The 20,751-nt window shown below is 41.7% G+C and overlaps 1 protein-coding gene across 2 annotated transcripts in view; it reads left to right on the top strand.

The window, feature by feature from the left end:
• Positions 1-10,448, top strand: part of ITGA9 (integrin subunit alpha 9) — a 244,925-nt gene extending 234,477 nt beyond the window's left edge. For both annotated transcript variants that reach the window (XM_017732049.1, XM_008631949.2), the window contains exon 27: positions 5,108-10,448. In XM_017732049.1, the coding sequence (XP_017587538.1) occupies positions 5,108-5,206 (99 nt within the window). In that variant the 3' untranslated portion in view covers positions 5,207-10,448. The remainder of the gene's footprint in view (positions 1-5,107) is intronic.
• The last annotated feature ends 10,303 nt before the right edge of the window (positions 10,449-20,751 follow it).

Genomic DNA, 20,751 nt, shown 5'->3' with positions numbered 1-20,751 from the left:
AGCTCCAAGGAGACCAAAGGGAGGACTCTAACACTTTCCCAGGTTTTTCCTCCACAGCGAAACATTTTATTATTTAGCCTTATTTTCGTTTCCCCATGTGTTTGTTAAATAAATAGTTTTATCTCCTTCACTTTCCTTCCAGGAAAATTTTTTTTTTTTCCCGAACCTGGAGGGGGGAAGGGGTGGTTGTGCCTTCTCTGAGAGGATATATTTCTAAATTTGGCCAAACCGGAACAGTGGGAGTCACAGAGTCTCGGTTGGTGCAGTACTGCTGACAGTGCACTGTTGCTGTGGTGTTTGGTACCTGTTGTTCTTCAACTCTCAGCAGTCCCACAGCAGAGAGGTCATCTGAGAGACCAGGCATGGTATTCAGTTGCCTGATTTCTTCTGTCTCCAGAGCAGCTATCCCAAAAGCTATGTCCTTTTGGGTCTTTGAAATACCCATTTCTGAGATAGTCTATGCCAAGAATGCACAGGGCCTCTGAACCAGTCACAGGGGGGTGTTTCTACCACTCCTTCCCAGTAAGGCTCACTTCAGCTTCCAGTGCTGTCAGCTGCTGGGATACCTCTGTCACCCCAGAAATAGGAATGGATTCCGCTCCCACATACCTTGATGGCATCAGGGTAAATTGAACACAGGTGTAAACTAAAGCCTTATACTCTTGTGGGTCTGATGTGCTAGGCTATGGGATCCACACAGTCCAATAGATCCAATTGTCCCTTTTCTCCACTTGGCTGCAGGCAGGTCCTCTCTGCTTCTGGTCTTGGTAGTCTTTGCTCAGTTCTTCTAAAAAGGAACTGGAGATCCCTTCAAGAGGATCAGAAATAACATTCAGCCCTTCCATTCTGTCTGAGGACTTGCCCACTGGAAACTGGAGTGGCATTTATCCTTGAAGAATTTCCTTTGGTGGTTGTTCTTCCTCTCAACTCATGTACCTGTGCTGTTAGGGCAGAGGTGGGTTTTCCATCCCACTTTCTCATGTCATCTCTATGGTCATACAGGTAAAAACACAGGTTACCTTGTGGTGTGTACCCCTCTCTCCAACAAGGAGGTACATGCTCCCAATAGCAGAAACTCTGGTCCACACTGATGGGGCAATGGGACATTTTCACCTAGCTTGCTCAAGTCGCTCAAGTCTGTCTGCAGTCTTGTACAGTCTTTCTACAGCCGAGGCACAGGTTGGTAGGGAGGAAAAAAGATGAACTTTGTATTGTTGAAGTCAGGTAATCACCTGAAGCAATGTTTCTTCTTCTTTCACTGACATCAATGCCAAAGGGTTGGTGGACAACGACGGCACGCACCATACAAATTTCTGCCACATGGATTGTGTACATTGGACCTGATCTGGATCTACAGGTGACTGCTCATTGTTTGAGTCCCTATAGATTACCTCCAGCACAGCTAATTCTTTCAGGTTCTGGATAACCTTTCTCCATGGCATTCTACTCATCTCAGTGCACTATTAGGTCATCCATGAGAGAATACCTTTCCCTCATGCTTGACAGATGTTGCCTCCAGAGGCTGAGAGCTTCTGTCCTCTTCTTGTCCTCTTCTAAATCCCCTCGCCAATGCCTACATCCTGGGACATCACTTGAGGCCTGCTTGGCCTCACTACCTTCTAGTTTCATGTTGCAAGTTGTGGTATCCCAGCACTGGAGCAGGCAGGTCACAAGGGGCTCTCCTGACTTGTGGCTGACATGTTTTTGCATATCTTCGAGCTCACTTAGGGGTAGAGATCAGGTGATTCTCTCTGGCCCTGCTTCTTCCTCCTGTTCTGAGCGCCCTATTCCTCTTCATCCATCACTATGTGAACTAAATTTGTCTTGAATTTCTTTATCGGGGCACCTGCTACTGGCATGAGTTGTTCATCTGGTTCAGCTGCAGTTTGAGTGGCCACGGTGCCTGCTGGTCTTTTTTCCTTCCCTTCCCTCTGAAGGTGTTATCTAGTAAAGAGCAGTGTCCAATAAATCATACTTGGGGCCCAGCACATTGCAATAATTGCTCCTCTCTGCAATTGCCACAGCATTCTCTTTGCAATATTCTGTCACTTTATCAGGATCCTGTAGTTGTTCAGGGATGAACTTCCAAGCCTTTGGAGCAGATAATTTCTCCAACAACTGGGCCTTTTTCTCCCACATTCCATGCCACTCATGACTATCCACCATCAGGGGCAGATCTCTGAAAGATCATATTAAAAATCTCTTTTATTTAATTCCTACCATGGTGTGGACTGCACTGAGGAGACCTGGCAGAGTTAGCAACAACAACACACTTTCCTTTACACCCAAAGGGAATTCAAAATTCTCCAAAGCTGTTGTAACAGGCCTGAAGAAGGAAAAGGGGGTAAAAAGCTGGGGAAAATCATCCTCCCCTACTCTCCCCACAGACTGGGTATGATTATTACTGGACTACCAAATATTGCGCCTGAGGCAAGGGTAGAGAACAACACTGAGTATAAACCCCAAATGACCTTCATTACATGTTATCATGTGGTAAACTGTTATCACACAGTACATCAACAAAGTAATCCTGATCCTTCTCCCTGCTCTGAAAAAGAGCACTGCAAGGAGCACATACAGGAATATATACAGGGTTAGGTACCATAGCCACATGAACAGATCAAGCAACATTGTAGCCAGTGGCTCTGTACCTCATACAACAAATGCTTAGATGAAGATCATTTCCAGCCTTCTCTGGGCAGATCTGTTGTTATCACAACCTCCATGTCCCACTTGGGCACCAAACTAGGCTGTCATGGTTTAAGAGTTGTATTCTCCAATTTAATGCTCCCACCGAAACACTCCAAACTCCCCTTAGGCAGGATGGATAGGAGAACTGGAGGTAAAAAATGTGAAGATTATGCGTTGTGATAAGTAAAATTTACTGGAAACAGCAATGAGATAAGAAAACAAATATTAAAAGCAACAATAATAAAAACAATAGAAAAGAGTGATTGACATGCAAAATGCTACTGAACCAACCTGACTGCAGCCATGTGTTTCAGTTTGAGACAAGTTTAGGGGAAAATGCTCTGAAAGGAACATCTCCTCCCCAGAAGACAGGTTTCAGCACTCCCTCCCCCACTGATACAAAAGGAATTTCTTGGAGAAAAGTGAAAAAAACTATTTATTTAACAAACAAAGTGCCCACATGCACACGGAAAAAATGAATAACTGTTAAAATATTAAACCTCCTTGTGTGGAGAAAGCTGGTGGATTTAGAGTTCCTTCTGTAGCTGGCTCGGCCCCTCCCGAGGTCCGAGGCCGGGATGTGGCATCCCTGCAGCCTCACTGCTGGTCCATGGGGTCCGATCTGGTTCTTGGATCATAGCTAGGCCAAACACTTCCAGAAGAGGAAAAAGTTACCAGAGGATTTCGGTATGTTGGTATGGGAAAATTTCTTGCCTCAGCTGAGAGGCTAACTAAAAGCAGGAGGGTGTTCCCTCGGCTCTGCAGTGGTGAGAACACGAGAGTGTGTGTGAGTCCTTGAACACAAACTGCGCTGAAGAATTTGCCTGACTTCTCTCTCCCCTCTCCTGGACCCAGCTTAAAGCTATGGGACCCATTTCTGGGCATAAAGCAGACAATAGTGAAATACAGTATTATCATAAAATCACCCCAAGACATTATGTTACCTGGACTGCACCCTCTGGCTTGGAACTAGCATTACCCCACTGTTACCTCCACCATGCTTTCTTGACCAGAAGGAACCCCTTTCCCTGGAAGAGACTCCCTTCCCCCCACTCCTGGCAATGAGTGAGGTGGTGTAGAATAAACTCCAGGTTCTAATCATGCCCCCTCTGGCTACTGCAGAAATTGTCCCTGTCTGTCTGGAACTAGGACAGTAGGTATGTGTGTAATGTATACCTATGCTCCTAGCAGGGTACGCTTATCTCTAGATTAATAGCATGTCCCAGTTACCAAAAGAGAGGGGCTTCTTAGACTATGCTGCAGCTTTTATGTCCTTTGCACCAGAAGGCAAGAGGCAGAGATAAGGATTGATGAGAGGATGGTGTGTGCATAGTCTCATGCTGCTGTGAATTTGGGATATAATTCGAGGCACAGGCAAGGACTTGGACTTTAGGAAGATGTGCTGGAGAATCCCCCTTGACAGATAGAATATGCTACCCTGTGAATTAAAATACACTTGAAGAAAATTAAAGTTGCTGAAAACTGAAACTAAGAAGTCCAATTTAATGGAATTTTAGTAATGACAAAACAGCACCAAGTATTCCTACACATAGGCAATTTGGGAATAAAGGGTGGCAATAACTGGTTGATAAAAGAAGACTAAAACATCATGTTTTACACAGCAGGAGTAAGAAAACAGGTTTAGAGTGGTAGGAATTACATAAATGTTTAATTATGTTGAACAAAATATTTATTCAGTAATCTCAACAGTGCACTGCTAAATTTGAGAGATTATTCTTGAATGCTTACCAAAGTCGGTTATTAAAATGATGTTTGTTTATCTGAGAGACTTAAAAAAACAGAGGTATGAGAATTTTTATCCAAACAGATGAAAATCAATTGCATTTCTTTAAGTACAAGGATTTAGGAAACAAGAAGGTATGCAAAAGTGACTGTCAGTGATAATAGTTGGAATTGAGAAGTGGGAGGTGGGTGACTGTACTGTATTCCTTGATCCCTCTTGTTTTGTGAGGTTGTAGACACTGAGAGCACTGTTCATATAACTCTGTCAGCATTTACTCAGTACCCAAGAGTTAGCCTGACTTTTGGTTCACCTGCAAATTTAACTTTAGTCTTTATTTTAAATCAATAAATCTGTATCTGCCTCTGTGGGTCTGTATTTATTAGAAATACTTTATGTGCTTTTTTTTTTAAAAAAAATCATGCTTCATATAAGAGGACTCCTACCTAGAGTAGTTCATCTATAAGGAGCAGAGTACTTATGAAAATTTGGGACCCAGTTGATCTAATTTATCCTGATGCAAATAAAGAGCTATGATTTCAGATTGGCACTTGCAGAAATTAGATGCTAACTCCTGGGCTGGTTCTTTCTGCATAATGTTATCTGTTGTCATACCAACAAAGTTTCAATTTAATGATTCAGTAACTTACTGCTGTCATCTCTTCTGATTTGCAGATGGGCTTCTTCCGCCGGAGGTACAAAGAAATTATTGAGGCTGAAAAGAGCAGAAAGGAGAATGAAGATAGTTGGAACTGGGTCCAGAAAAATCAGTAAACTGCCCATGAAACAAAAGCCCAGTCATGTGACATGCACTCGCTAGCTTACAGGTCCTGCTCTCGTATCTTCCATATGTGGAAGAAGGAATCTTCTCCAGATTTTTCGGAGACCCAATTGATGCTGTGTCTTTATTACTCCAAAAAGCTAGGGAACATATCCTGAGGCAATCACTGCAGCCATGTCAGATGACTGGAGCGATTCACACTTCATTTAAGAGTTGAACTTTGAACTTTGGTAACCAAGCTGCAGTGCAGAGCAATATTTATGAATCCAACTATGTGGTATGCCCTCAGGGGAAGATTTTTACCTAAAAATATTTTTTATAAATATAAGCTTTTTATATTGAGTATGTCTTTGTATTTGTATCAATGTTTTATAATTTCTATTGAATAACTATATAGTTCACTCAAGCACTGATATCTGGCTAAATCTTTGGAAATACATATATATATATAAATTCTATTCTGTACTTTTAAACATCAATGCAAGAGAGAAAAGAGAGATTTGCAGATAAAAGTAGCTGAAATCCTCATATGCTTAATTCACAAGGCTTGGTAATATCATATATAGATCATTTAATGGAAATAAGCCAAAATCTTTTCACTGTCTCTTTCTTTAAGTTGAATTTGGTGTTTGATTTATAAGCTGAAGAACCTAAAGTATTTCACAGTCGTGATACTCTGTATCTTGAGTCTGTTCTTTACTAGTCTGGATGGGAGAGGATGAAAACACTTCTTCAGTGACATGTAGCAAGATGTAGCTTGCTTTGGCTCACTGAAGAAGGCATCACAGAATGTTCTCTTTGGGAAGTATTCTCTTGCAGTCTCTAGGACTGTACAGTTGAGATACCAAAATGATATAATTAGGCCAACCACTCTGGCATTGACAAATTCCCTTAAATTAAAAAAAAAAGTAATTAAGTCATATTAATGTTAAGATGGATAGTTTTAAAGCTACTGTTAAAGATTGTGATCTGTTGCTATCAAAGCAAGTGATAAATTGCTACAAGCTATGAACATTATGTCTGCCATGTGAGTTACATATTTGAGTCATGAGTTTGTTTATATGGTAATTTTAAGAGATAAGTAGATGGAAGGATTAAAATGTTTGGATCTTTTGACTCTTGAGATTGCCTATCTGGGTGTTCCAAGTACTGAATGTATTTCCTCAAGAATTTAGAGGGAAGTTTAGTCAAGGTGCAGATATTATTGTATGCCAGCTTGCTACTTTGCTCATAATTCTTTAAGAAATCATTTGTTGAATTGGAAGAAATCTAATTGTAATTAATTCAAACATGTTTCTTCAAAAAGCTCTTGGATTTCTGAATAGAAATAGTGAAATTCTGTAAGACTTGGTTTTAGATTCTACTTGTATTTTGCACTTTGTGTAAATAAGGAGTAAATGTCATGTTGCTATAAAATCCAGGTAAAGGAAAGAAGGGCCGACCTCTGTGGTAAAAGTGAAACCAGGATTGAAAGGTTGCAGGATGTCTTCCTCCTCAAGGGTGGGGTAAAAGAACAGCTGGAAGTTTGGAAACTTGAACACAGAGAACACGAAAGAAATCTGCTTGAGAATAGGTCTTGCTCTTCCTTGTCATATTCATGATAGCTTCAAATTCTAAAAAATGGACCACATCCATATTCCTGTTTGAGTTTTTACTGCCACCATCACCAAGTGTCTGCTATTACTACAGTATTGATCAGTATGTATTAACTATTAGCTATCTGCATGCATTAGGGAGAAAATAATTTCAAAGTGAATTAAGCGTATTGATTCAACATCTGACAAGAAAAACTATTAGTCTGTTCAACATCTTTCTTAAAACAATAATTGTTGATTTGACAGATTCTGTGTGACAAATGATCATTTAAGCCAAAATCCACAGCAAAATCCTGTTATAAGCATGTAGTGGAGTGTAGATTTTCCATCAGAGTGCAAAACCAAAAGGCTGATGGCATTTGACTGCACTGTTATATTATCATCTAGAGACAGAACCACAGAATGGCTTGGAAAGGACCTTAAAGATTTAGTTCCAACGCCCCTGCCATGGGCAGGGAGAATTTTTGCTAGACTAGGTTCCTCAAAGTCCAATCCAGTCTGGCCTTGAACTGCTCTATTGTCAGAGAGTCAATGGCTTGTGTTGGAAGGAACCTTAAAGATCATCTAGTTCCAAATCCCTGCCCATGGCCATGCCAGGTTACTCTGAGCCCCATCCAAGCAGGCCTTGAATGCTTCCAGGGATGGGCCATCCACAACTTCTCTGAGCAACCTGTTCCAGTTTCTCATTACCCTCACAGTAAAGAGCTTCCTTCAAATATCTAATCTATATCTGCCTCTAATATTGAAGGTTGTTGAATTCCTCGCAGTCTGACATCAGTTAGTTTTTGTTAACCAACAAAAGTTAGTTGTCTGGTTTTTCTGTTAAAAAAAATCTAAGACAGAAATTGAATGTGAGATTGATTCACAGCTATAAATTAAAATTGCTTAAAGTACTTGCTAAAAAAGGGGGTCTGTTTATTATTTGTAAGAATCTCCAGTATCTGCCCTCTCTAAAACTGAGCTCCCCAAAATTATTAAGAAGTAAAATATCTGAAAAAATAATTCAGGGCATAAGTGAAACTACTTGTGAATTGAATTGAATGTAGAAGTCTCCATTCAAAAAAAGGAGAAAGCTCCCTTTGAAAAGCTGAAATCATTAATTTCAGCTTTTTAAACAAAAATTTACTTTGAAATCTGACAGAAATTCTTCCTTACAATATTTTAAAAATCAAAATTAGTTATACCTTTGGAACCTCTTTTAAAACTATATAAAGAAGAGAGATTAAAAAAATTTACAAATTTAACATTTCAGATTTTATTGGACCATTTTTTTGTTTTGTCTCAGAGCAAAAATGGTTTTATTTGTAAAAAACAAATAAAAGTAACTCACATTTGAGCCCAGACTGAATTTGTTTCATTTCTGACTTGAACTGTCATAGAATTGATCCAGCACAAATCATTCCTTAGAGAAAATCTAGTTGTTGGCCAGGTAAGTGCCATATTTGTGAAACAATCCACAAATTCTTAGTATCATCACTGCTAGGCACTCTGTCATTCTGTTGTCATGGATGGTTTTGGTTTTATATGTATACTCTCCAAATTTTTTTCTCAATTTTTTTTTTTTAATCAAATTCCATTGTGGCTCTTTTTTCTTCCAGCTAGGATACTTAGATTTGACAGTGAAGCATACCAGTTCTTCATATTAAAATACTGTAGATGCAGCTTTCCACTCCTTAAAGAGCAACCAAACAAAAAGTCCCACTAATATCAGTTGGTTGCAATCAGTTTCTAATCCCAAAATCTTATGAAAATGTAATATACTTCAAGAATGTGTAGAACATACCTCTGCTATAGAACTGCTGGGGTCTGGGTTTTTTAGTTAAGAAATCATCATAAATATGCAGAGACATAGTTACTTTGGAAATTGCTTTTAGGGATCTGGAAGTTCCCATCTGTCAGCCTTGTTAGGTTTTTTGTGCTGTTCTGCTTACACAGAGGCTGGGGGTAGTCATTGTACAAGTGTTTTTCAATTAATCCATTTTGAGAAATTGTCATGAGTTTTCTTGGACAACCTAATTGAAAGGTTTGCTGAACTTTTTTTGCCTTTTTTTTCCCAACAGGCTCACTTTACACTAGCTATAGGCTATGGAGGAGGATACTTAGAAATGGGGCAGTAAAATTTTCAAATGCTCTGGCATCTGACATATCTAAAGCTTGCAATGTACAAGGTGTCTTCTTACAAATAGTACCCTGAAGTTGTTTTTAGGATAGGAAGAAAACAATCTCAGAAAAAGATGATCAGGAAAAAAGGTGGGGGAGAGAATCAAAGAAAAATATCACTTAATGGAGAGCCGGTGCTGTTGCAACCCCGTGTAGTTTCCATCGTGATTTCAAGAAGATCACAGTCATTTCACAGTTTTGGTGGCCCACAGCACAGTGATGAGCCACCTCTCACAGCATGTTGTCATTTAAAAACCAAGGGGTTTGGGTCTTGAAATTTCTCCCCAAGCGACAGCACAACTAGTGTGCTCCAAGGATGTCACTAGTATTCTCTGGTACTTGGCCATTGTAGCTAACAAAAACACCTGCTAGTTTTTTCTGAATAAGCTTGTTCTTTTATTTGCTTAATTGTAATGAGGAAGTCAGCAAACTGTAGAAAATAGTGGAGCAGCCTCTGAATTGAAGTAATCTCACAAGTTGCTTGGAATATCTGAGAGAGAAATTATGCCTGATGTGAACTCCAAACCTGTAAACCACTTAAGCAATCTTTTCATCTCAAAGTGGCAAAGACTTCTGCAATGTCAAGCATAACAGTGAAAACAGCCCTTTCTATGCCTAAATACATGCATGGTAATGACCCCACATACCAAGTCAGTGATGTGCAGGTAGCCCAGCTTGCTGACAGCAATAGTTATGAAAAACTTTTCTTTGACAATATTTAGTATCAACTTTCTTGAATGTCTCCTGTATATGGGCACATTTTTGAGTCTTGCACAAGTTTAAAGCATATTATCCGTCTGGCATGGAAATACATAATACTGCTTTCACTAAAGAATTAAGGGAGTCATGGAACTAATTTCTATCCTTTGTCCAAGTCTACTCACTTGCTAGAGTTTCTTGGATTTAAATGAAAGTCGAATTTCATTCATTTAATGTGCATTGATTAAACTGGCATGAAGACTAATTGCTTTTGGAGCTTGGTTTGCATACACAGTAGAGTACCTGCACCATCGACACTTCTTTTTCTTAGAATGTCACTGCTTATATATAGTAAAATTGTATGTTTCTTTTTGTGAACTTGTGGTTGAAAGAATGTGTTCACTCTTACTGATGTCACCTGTATTTAGAAGCTTGTGTTCACCTGTATTCTGATTCACTTGCACTGTTTTGGAAATGTCAGGTTTACAAAAAATACAACTTTATGGAATAAAAAGTGACTGCAGAATTATCCTAATAATATAATTTTGTCAGTTATTGTCCTTGTCTAGCTCAAGTACTTTTCCACTAACTGGGTGAGACATTTTCTCCTGTATGTTTGAATTAAATACTATATATATGTGTTTATCTGTGTGCAGATAATGGACATCTATTATTGTAATTCTGTGACTTATAAAATCAAGCTATTTGGAGACAAAGAGTACAACTGACTTAACTACAGTATTTTAACACCATGGAAATAAAATAAAGGTAGTGAGAATTATTTATATTTCATCAATCTTGCTTTATCAACATCAAATCAAACCCCATGTGATTGTGATACAGACCTGTGATATGTGTCAACCTGTGTAACTTGAGTTCTGTGTCCATCTATGAATTTGGATGAAAGTTGAATTATTCAGCTTCATACATTTTTTCCTGCAAGGGTTCATAGTCCATAGTGGCTGGAATATAGTAGCTAAATAATATATTTGAAATAATGTTTTCAACTCTATACATCCCCATGCTTACTGGTCACCTGTATATGGAGCAGAAGCTGTACGTAAGCTTTTACTTATACAGCTCTAAGTGTTTCAGTGTTCTCCAGCCATACTAAAGCAGTCTGTTTCCTCAGTATTAAGACTGTTGGCTATATATCTAAGAACAGTCTAGGCAGATTTAGGACCCAACCTGTGACTCAGAGCACATTTGTACTGGTAGAAGATCACAGCTTTATGTACCACAATGCCAAAGGCATTAGGAGAGTTCCAATTAGATGTGGGTTCTGACATGTAGGTAACACCCTTCAAAGTAAAAATAAATGTTCTCAGTCATTACTGGGCAAAAGTGGTAGGAGAATGCTGCTGCCAACAGGAATGCAATGCCCAGCTCTCTTTTGAAGATTAGTGGAAGCACAAGTGCTGCACCAGTTAAAATAATAACCAGACACTTTTGGATGTACTAAGATTTCCTTGTTATCAGGTGAGCATGTATGTGTCTGTGTGTATAAGCAGGCAGTGTACATCCTCTTCTGGGGACAGAGGATTGATGAGCTAACAGTGCCCTCTGTGGGGCTCACTTCTTGTCTTCTTGATAAGCAGAGAACAGCAGTTTGTACGTAGCAGGATTTTGTGTGTTATGTTACCCCAAGTAGCTTTTAAGAAGCTTTTAGGACTTCTGTGACAAAGTGGCTTTGTTTTAGAAATCAAACCCACAACCTTTAGCAGATTTGTTGATTTCAGTTTCACCAAGAAAGGAAGAAGATATCAAAATTCAAAAAAAATAAGATGTTATTTTACAATGTAAAAAACCAGGTCATTTGTTAGCATGCTGCTCAGCCTGGCTCACATGTCCGGACTGGAGCTGGTCTGACATTTTTGCTCTCCATGCCTGCCATTGGCCTGCTCTTTGGATTGGACGTAATGGAAGTTTCTCTGCTAAATCTTTTCCATTTAGTGGTGAAATACCCCTTGAAAAAGATAGGAGACTTTTCCCCATACCTTTGGGTCTAGTGGGGTGCATATTGACCTGAGTAGTCCTGGGTAAGATGTCTTGATTTGATTACAATTCTGAGTGCCCATAACACACTGGATAATTGAGATCCCGAAGGCCTAACAGTGTCATGGGAGTCATTAAAGATGCAAAGTAGATTTTAGTGTCCTCTGGCCCCACTTTGCTTACTACCAGAATTAAAATGCAATGAAGGCAGCTATTTTGTGCAGATTCAAACGTACAAATGAATTAAAAGTCATATGACTGCTTATTACAACATATCCAAAATTTCAGTATTTCAAATTGCTGCAAATGATTGCAAGTGGTTTTGACAGAAGTAAATAATGGCAGTGGAGAAATGAATCTTATTATTAAAAGAGCAACGAAAATTATTTTATCATGTCTTGGTCACGCTATAATCTCCTGGGGCTGTTGGAAAGGATTAATTCGCATATTTCTAGTTCATTTCTTCTTTACCTTTGATGTAGTTAGTACCATTTTAATGCTTGAACTTCTAGATATGCAATGTTTTAGTAAGTTAACCTTTAGTAAGTTCAACAGCTGTAAGGAATCAGAAATTAATGAAGTAGTAATCCTGAGCAGAGATCTCCCTGCTGCAGACATGCATTCAGATATGATGTATTGACTTGCATTAAATTATTCTAGATTTACACCAACACAAGTGAGAAGGGACTCAAATGGGCTCCCCTGAAGCTGAAGGACACACATCATAAGACAAGCTTTGCACTAACCTGTGTAACTGGTAATGTACAGTAATTTCTGTCATTTAAGCAGTATTCCTCCAGGCTTGCAATCTGAGAGCAGTGTAATTCAATCTTAATGATGCTGCTCTGTGCTATAGTCCAAAAGATAAAAGGAATAGTAAAGGAAGTGACCGCTTTATCCAGCAGAGACCACTTCATAGAGAGAATGTATTCTGTCCTACATCAGTCTCTCAATGGAGATAGGCCACTTGAGAACTGGGCATGATCTGCCCCCTTACCTTTACCCAACTTAAATGATCAGACTAATTACTAAAATTATCATTTTACTGTGTTGATTTTAGGTGAATAGCACAGAGTAGGAAACTGACAATAAAGTCATGACCTAGTAAGGGGTCAGAATACTTACTCAGTATTAAATTAATGAAATCTATATGTAGGATTGGATAGAAGTTGATATAAATATGGTAAAATACTTTTCTCCATTTTAATTTTCAGGGTGAGGCATGAGAAATCAAATCTAATACTCTATGAAAACAGAAGGTTTTTTGTGAGATTGCCAAATGCGAGAATCAAGGTAGCATGTTGCCCTGTTTCTTAGCTCAAGACTGTATCCCTGATATGGCTTCATCAAAGGGGAGACCCATGTTTCACCTTGGCCAGGTGGCACATGTTACACCTTGTCTCATATTCTACTGCCTGCTCAGCTGTGTTTGTCCCGCTCTCACTCCCATTCTACAGACAATACCAGCTCTTTCCCCTGGCCTTTCTCTGAAGTTTTTCCTCTGCTTCATAACTGGTATTACCCTTCTCTCTCAATTTGTCTGAATAAGAAAGCTAACTTAAATTTAAGTGATTTTTCCCAACCTGCACTTAGTTTGAAATATGTCACTGTTGTTTCAGACCCAGAAAAGATTTGTCCTGAAAAATTGGCAGTTTTCCCAACTACATCAGCAGTTCTTAGGCCTATGGGAGGTTAGGTCAGGAACTGTGGTCCTCTCCTCAGGTTTCTTTTAATCTAATTTATTAGCCAGGTTGAAATGTACCTTGTCAAATCACTAATAAATGTGAAATCTGAGAGGGGTAGAGAAATTGACAGACAGATATGTATAAGACTGAAACTTATTTTGAAAGCGGACAAATCATATAAAAAAGGACAAGCCTGCCAGAGCCTGAACCATTCAAAATAATACACACATTTTTTAAAATTCTGAAACACAGGAACATGGAACTGGAAGGTTCTCAATTTCAGTCTCCTATTTTCATTGGCAACTGTTCCATATATTTCCTTTAATGAACTGAACAAAGTCCAGTAGAACCAGTTAAATTTATTTTCCTTATTATTCTTGCTAAAGACTATTCTAGCATTTTGTTTTGATGGTGCATTTAATGGTAATTTTCTTCCCAGTTTTTTCTCTTCCCCTCAAGGTCTTTTAATTTAAAGAGTTCCTTTCCTTCCTTCCTGTTCTGAGTTGACCTTTCTTGAATACAGGTGACCAGACACTACTCTCTGGGTGAGATACTGTTACGAACCTATTTAAACACAGAAGAGCAAAGAAAATGAAGTCTCTGTGAGTAAAATGGATTGAACCCAGAAAGGTTTGAAATATACCTCAAAACTTGATTAAAACCAAATTAAGTTAGATGTTGATACCAAAAAATTTTATATACTTTATTTAATAGTAAAAGAGGTAAATAGAAAGAGAGAAAGAGAGAAAGAAAGAAAGAGAGAGAAGGAAGGAAGGAAGGAAGGAAGGAAGGGAGGAAGGGAGGAAGGGAGGAAGGGAGGAAGGGAGGAAGGGAGGAAGGGAGGAAGGGAGGAAGGGAGGAAGGGAGGAAGGGAGGAAGGGAGGAAGGGAGGAAGGGAGGAAGGGAGGAAGGGAGGAAGGGAGGAAGGGAGGAAGGGAGGAAGGGAGGAAGGGAGGAAGGGAGGAAGGGAGGAAGGGAGGAAGGGAGGAAGGGAGGAAGGGAGGAAGGGAGGAAGGGAGGAAGGGAGGAAGGGAGGAAGGGAGGAAGGGAGGAAGGGAGGAAGGGAGGAAGGGAGGAAGGGAGGAAGGGAGGAAGGGAGGAAGGGAGGAAGGGAGGAAGGAAGGAAGGAAGGAAGGAAGGAAGGAAAAGAGGAGTGTGGGGGGCAGACAGGGAGAGTGACAGGGATTAGGTAGAAACACATCACCCTCCCAAGGGTCCCAATGACGTCTCATGGCTTCCTTCCATCTGGTCTTCTTGGTGGTGAGGGTCCCTTGCTGCCCCGCCAAAAAGTGTAGAATCCAATGGATTAATATATACTTGGTGGGAATGCCCAGGTACCTCCCCTCAGGGGGCTAGGTTTGACACTGTCCCTTGCAAGGATCTGGATTTATTGCATCATGTGCAGTGCTCTGGTGCAGGGTCTGGGGACTCCTTTGTGGGGGAGCCTTTGATGGGCCATGACACCCCCTCTGCTGTCCCTCACTTGAATGTGGCTTTTCCTGGGGCGAAGGGACCCCTGCAGCTGGGCTCCTCTGCACAGCGGAGGATGGATGTTCACTGCCTTGGACCAGAGGCTTTTTCACCACACACCCAAAACCTCTCCTCCCCCCACCCTTTGGTGTGAGGGTCTGTTTGAACCTGACAGCTGATAAACCTGGAGCTGTGGTCTCCACCCTGAAGGTGTGAAGCTTAATCCTCCTGTGAATGTATTCTTCTACCTGTCCTGGGTTGCAGTGTATTCTATTAACATCCTCATGAGCTGTAGAAACCAGGTGGGGCAGTGTTTCCTTGCCTCCTCCCCCAGACTATCTTTCTGTTATTGGCCCATCATTGTCCTGCTGCATGACTCAGAGATAACTCCCTCCGGACTATCTTCTGTTAATGAGCCTAATCAACACTTGGCCTTATGACTCATTACCCCATTGTGAATGCTCCACCCAGAGGGAGGAATCAAGTATTCCATCCTGGATATAACCTGAAATTCTGAACACCAGAGACAACCTTTCCACTGGATTTCCAGAGGACAGGAGCTACACAGCCACCACTGGACCTTCTGAGGAAGAGCAGACCCTTTTTCTACAGGATCATTGCTTCAGGAGGACTGCAGTCACCATTCTATCAGACTGCTACCACCACCCTGATTAACAGGGTGTCTGGTTGTATCTTGACTCTGTCAGTTTAACCCAGTGTTTTCTGCCTTTATTTTTGCTTTTTTCCCCCCTTATTTTATTTCCCTATTAAATTGTTATTCTGACTTGGTGTCTCCCACTAGTTTTTTTTCAAACTAGTACATCCCCCAGCCCAGACCTGAGTCACTTTATCTTATCTCCATCAACTTGCAGTCCAGGGCCTCAGTCAGGGCCCCATTCAGGGTGTGGTGGTCTTCCATGCACCTTTTTTAATACAGTTTTGTTATAATAGGCAAAAGTCTTTCATGAAGATGTTTAAGCCGTAAGTTATAACATTTCAGTCTCTGACAGATACCAAATTCCTTGTCCAATGCCTTGTACATCATGTGTATGCAAGACTGTCTCTCCTAGCTTCATGAAGGCTACCAGTTCTCTCAGATGTCTTGAACAATAAGGGACATTGAAAACTCTAGCACAAACGACCTTTCTCAAGAGCTTTTCATCCACCATTTTTTGGAGTACAGAACCCAAATATTGTACATACCTCAGTGTTGCAGTGGGGATACTGTAACACGATGTACCAAACAAGGAGTCCCATGGAAAAGAAATATATATGGACAGATTCTTAATAGATTCTTAATAGATGTTTCAGAGAGATGTTTGTTTCTCCAGCTGCATGGCCGGGCTCTGCCGAGGAATTGAGGCAATCATGGGACCCAAGGGTCCTTGCCCGCACAGGGAACACAAAACAACCAATCGGGAATGAGGCTGCCCAGGGGCTAGGAAACCCCATCTCTGTCCCAGGGCCCCTCTCCCAGGGCTACATTGCGGGGGGGAGACCCCAACATTTCACCCGTTTATTTTTAACAAAAGAGATGTAAAACTTAACATTGAAAACAACTGGATAAACATAACAAGAACAGTTTTAAAACAATACAAGCCACCCTCCTGAGTTTTTAAATGTCCAAACAGATTCTCTGGAACATCTTAGGGCTGACAGAAGGGAGACAGGACTCTCTGAGCATGCTTTGTGGGGAAACTGATGCAGGAGAGGGTTTAATTTCTTCCCTCCCCCTTTACATCCCCCACTCGGCATTGGAAAGGGATTTTTGCGGAAACAATTGGCAAAGGCATGGTTTTGTGAGGGAAACCATGGGTGGAAAAACGGATTGGGAATACGCTGGCAGTAATAGGATATAGGATAAAGGGGAAAGGTGGGATTAGGAAAGGGAGACTGTAGGGGGGCCTACAATGGAGATATTGTCTAACATGACTATGATTTTTAGCATATATACTGCTTTTCACAGGAACATCATCAGGCCCAGTGACCTCTGATGCTAGTGACCCTCTTCTACCTTGCACAATTTTGAATTTCACCACTTCTCCATCTCCCAAGCTTGGGATGTATTTTTCAGGGTTATTCTTTTTAATAGCAGTTCTATGAACAGATATGTCTTGCTGGTTGTCACATCTCATTATAAAACCATAATTTTGTTTAACATTATACCATTTTACTCTTCCTAAAACCTTAGCTACGGTGATCTTTTCCTTTTTCCGAGTGGTTGCTGTTTTCTGTCTCACTGCGTTTTTGCTTTCTCTTTCACTCGCTCCCGTGTTGGAATTGCCAGAGCTGCTAGTGCTGCTGGGGCCACCGGAGCTGCTCGTGCCTGCGCGCTCTTCCGGGGTCGCGTTCTGGGCCAGGCAGGCCGAGCCGGGCCGTGCTGCTCAGTTCTCAGTGCGTCGCCTCCTCTGGTCGCAGCTTCGCTGCCGCTGCCAGGCACTGCATCCAGGTCTCAGCCGGGCCCCCGAGCGATGACTCCCTTGCGCCCTGCTCCAGGACGTGTTTCAGCTGGGCACAGCTCCACTCCACTGCCACCGCTGCCAGCCACCGCCTGCGTGCCGCCCCTCTTGGTTGGGCGTTCACGGGGCTCGCTCCACCATGCGCTGTGCAGGGCCGGGCGGGTGCCGCCAGGTCGCGGTACTCCTGTTGCGCCTCGCTCCGCTGCCGACACTGCAGCTCACGTGGCTCTGCCCGCGCGTGGGAATTGCCTCGCTGCTGCTCACAGAGGGCTCAGTCCACGTGGCCGAGGCCGCACAATCCCTGAGCCAGGCTTCCCTTCACCAGGACATAGCTGACATTGCTCAACAGTCTCGGTAATTAAATAATATTCACGAAAATATTCTTCCATTGGCATATATTTTGACTCAAAAATTAACTGTGTCCAAATGGTGTTCCAAAAGTCTTTGGTAAGAATTAAATCCCAAGAAACATAGAAAAAGTCCTTAAACAACCATGCCAGGAAGTGTTTCAGTTCTTTTGAGCTTGAATTAAGCTAAAATTTACAAATTGTTGTTCAAGAATCTTTTTAAGATAAATGTCCATATGTGGCTCTGAGAGCCAAGAGTCTTTCCACAGTTCCTCCATAGTTTAGATATGGAATAGCAAAACAAAACCAAGAGAATTTACTCACAAATCAGTCGCTGTAGGGATCAGGGACCGTTCTGCTCGCATTATCCACCATTATGTTGCAGTGGGGATACTGTAACATGATGTATTAATCCAGGAGGCCGTGGAAAAGAAATATATATGGACAGATTCTTAATAGATGTTTCAGAGAGATGTTTATTTCTCCAGCCGCATGGCTGGGCTCTGCCAAGGAACTGAGGCAATCAGGGGACCCGAGGGTCCTTGCCCGCGCAGGGGAACACAAAACAACCAATCGGGAACGAGGCTCCCCAGGGGCAGGGAAACTCCGTGTCTGTCTCAGGGTCCCTCTCCCAGAGCTACATGGCGGGGGGGAGACCCCAACACCACAGGGAGAAGATTATTATGAATGAAGGGAACTGTCCCATGGCTGTATTTGTAGATCTTAGGAGTATGATGTCTTCCTGCTAGCTGAGCTGGAAGGGAATCAGAAAGGGTCTCTATGGGAGGCTTTGGCTGTATTCTGACTGAAACTGACCACCCTGGGAAGGCCATTCCAATGGTGGATTGTTATTTTGTGTCTAATCAGAGTCTTCTCAGGAATGAGATGTACCCATAACCTTTCGTAATTTCCATGTGACTCCTTATAAAAAGGAAACTTCCATCTTCTTTGTAGCCACCTTTTAAATACTGGAACATGGTGATATAGCCTCCCCTAAGCTTTCCTTTTCTCAAGACAGATAATGAAAGTAATAGGAAAGAATCTTGAGTTATTTCTTACTGTTCTAATTTATTTCAATGGTTAACTTTTGGTGGTGGTGTTCCTTGGAGAGTAGCATTGGGTTTAAGCTAAGCCTTCTGGAAATTGCTTAAGTACTCCAGCCCAGTTAGACTAGATGATCACTTATTCAGTTCCTTCCAACTGAACTATTCTGTTTTAGTTCAATGACTTTTAAGACCTATAAGGTCTAATTTAAATGCAGCTTTGCATTTGTATATTTATTATATTTATAACTTTATTAGAGATATTTCTATAATATCTAGTGTGGGGAATTCTTGACTGATTAAACTGCATCTATAAAGGTACAGAACCCTATGTTTCTCATGAAGAGGTAATGCTTCATACTGGCAGAACGGACCTGTCGTCAGTGGTTAAGGTGTGTATATGTAAACTGGGACAATTCTGAGATATGGAGAACATGCAGGAAAATACATAAACTTTACCTCATTGATTTTCCTTTCAGTGTGAAACAAACTGAAGTGTAAAAGAAACATCCACTATTAAAAGAAAAAAGATCACCTCTGATCCAAGAAATCCCAGAGATTTCTGCACTGGAGGGAGGATGAGTTTACTGGGGAAATGTCTTTTTTCTTTTTTCTCCATGTCTGCCTCAGACAGTGTCGGAGACAGAATGCTGGGCAAGATGGACCAAGATGGACCTCCTGATGCAGAGGAGTCATTTGTTGATGCTGGTGGCTTTCAATTGGCCTCCATCTGATGCTGAATTGATTTTTGCCTTTTTTGCTTTTATATATTCTCTATATTCTTTACACATGTATTTGTAGCTCTGTAGCCTATTACTGTATTCGTAGCTAGCCCCAGTACTTTTCCCTACCCTGATAGGCAGAAAGACAAAACACATTCCAGAGGCTCCACGCTCTGGGGGTCCAAGGCCCCTATCCTATCTTGGGTCTCTGGAAGCCAAGGCTGAAACCAGCTCTTCGAGACACTTTTTCATAAACTTAGTTCTTATCTAAAGGGGGAGGATTTAGAAAAAGGTTGAACTGGAGGGGAATTACCTCACCACTTATGTCTCTAATTGGGGATTTTTGTCAGTTATGTTAATTTGCTAAACTCATAGAACTGTATTGACCCCGTGTGGGGGTGGGCATTTTCCATATCTGCCCCTGGAGGCTTCCAATAAAGACCAGCCTTTGTATTACCTCCTATATTAATATTTTCTCAAAAGTGTGTTGTTTCATTTCTAGGTCTTTAAGGCATCGGTTTTCTGGAGACCCAGATGAAACTGGGACCTGGTAGCCTTCTTCTGGACCAGATCGGATACATCTTGCAAGGAATTCTTCCCTGCTGGAAACTTTTTAAAGAATTTCCCTGCAGTGACCTGAGGTGAGGAGCCATGGTCCCAGGACCCCGCAGGAGGTAACAAAATGGCAGCTCTTTCCATTGTGTACTGTGTAATTGTGTGTGTATTGTGTATCTGTGTAATTTCAGTAATTGCTAGCAATTTCTGTAAAATCTCGGTTCTTAGGAACCAAATTGCGACCTTTTGCACGATCCCACTGGTTTTTCAAGGTTTGTTAGGTCACTTATTCTGGCCAGGCATGGGTGTGGAGGGTGACTTGCATTTGGAGTGGGTACTCGAGCGCTTTTTTCCTTTCGCTGCTTTTCGTAGCTCGCCCCAGCTCGGCTGCCGGGGGAAGGGGGGAGGCGGGGCGTGTGTGTGTGCCACCGGCTGAGGTTGTTTATTGGTGGAGAGGAGCAAATGACATTCCAAAGTGTCGTTTTTAGCACGCGCAGGTTTTGATCGTTGTGTTCGCGTAGGGACGCCTAGGCCTAAACGGGACAGGTTCTTCGAAGCGGCCGGAGTCAGCTCTGTGCGCGCCATTGTGGAAAAAGGGGAAGGGGCGCCCGCGTCCTATATTGTACTGAACATAGGCAGTATTCCATCTGTGGAAAGAGAGGTCCTGGACCTCAGCAAGTTGAAGCAGGCCAATTCGGAGGGGGGCCCAGCTTCTGCTGTGTGCAAGGAAGGAATTTTTTTGGTTTTTTTTCCGGGATTTCGGGGAGCGGGTGGCTCCCAGAGCCGCGGCTGCAGTCACGGGACGGTG

This window comes from Corvus brachyrhynchos, unplaced genomic scaffold (genome assembly GCF_000691975.1).
Source record: "Corvus brachyrhynchos isolate BGI_N302 unplaced genomic scaffold, ASM69197v1 scaffold264, whole genome shotgun sequence".
NCBI lineage: Eukaryota > Metazoa > Chordata > Aves > Passeriformes > Corvidae > Corvus > Corvus brachyrhynchos.
This window is presented reverse-complemented; position numbering and strand designations above follow the sequence as displayed.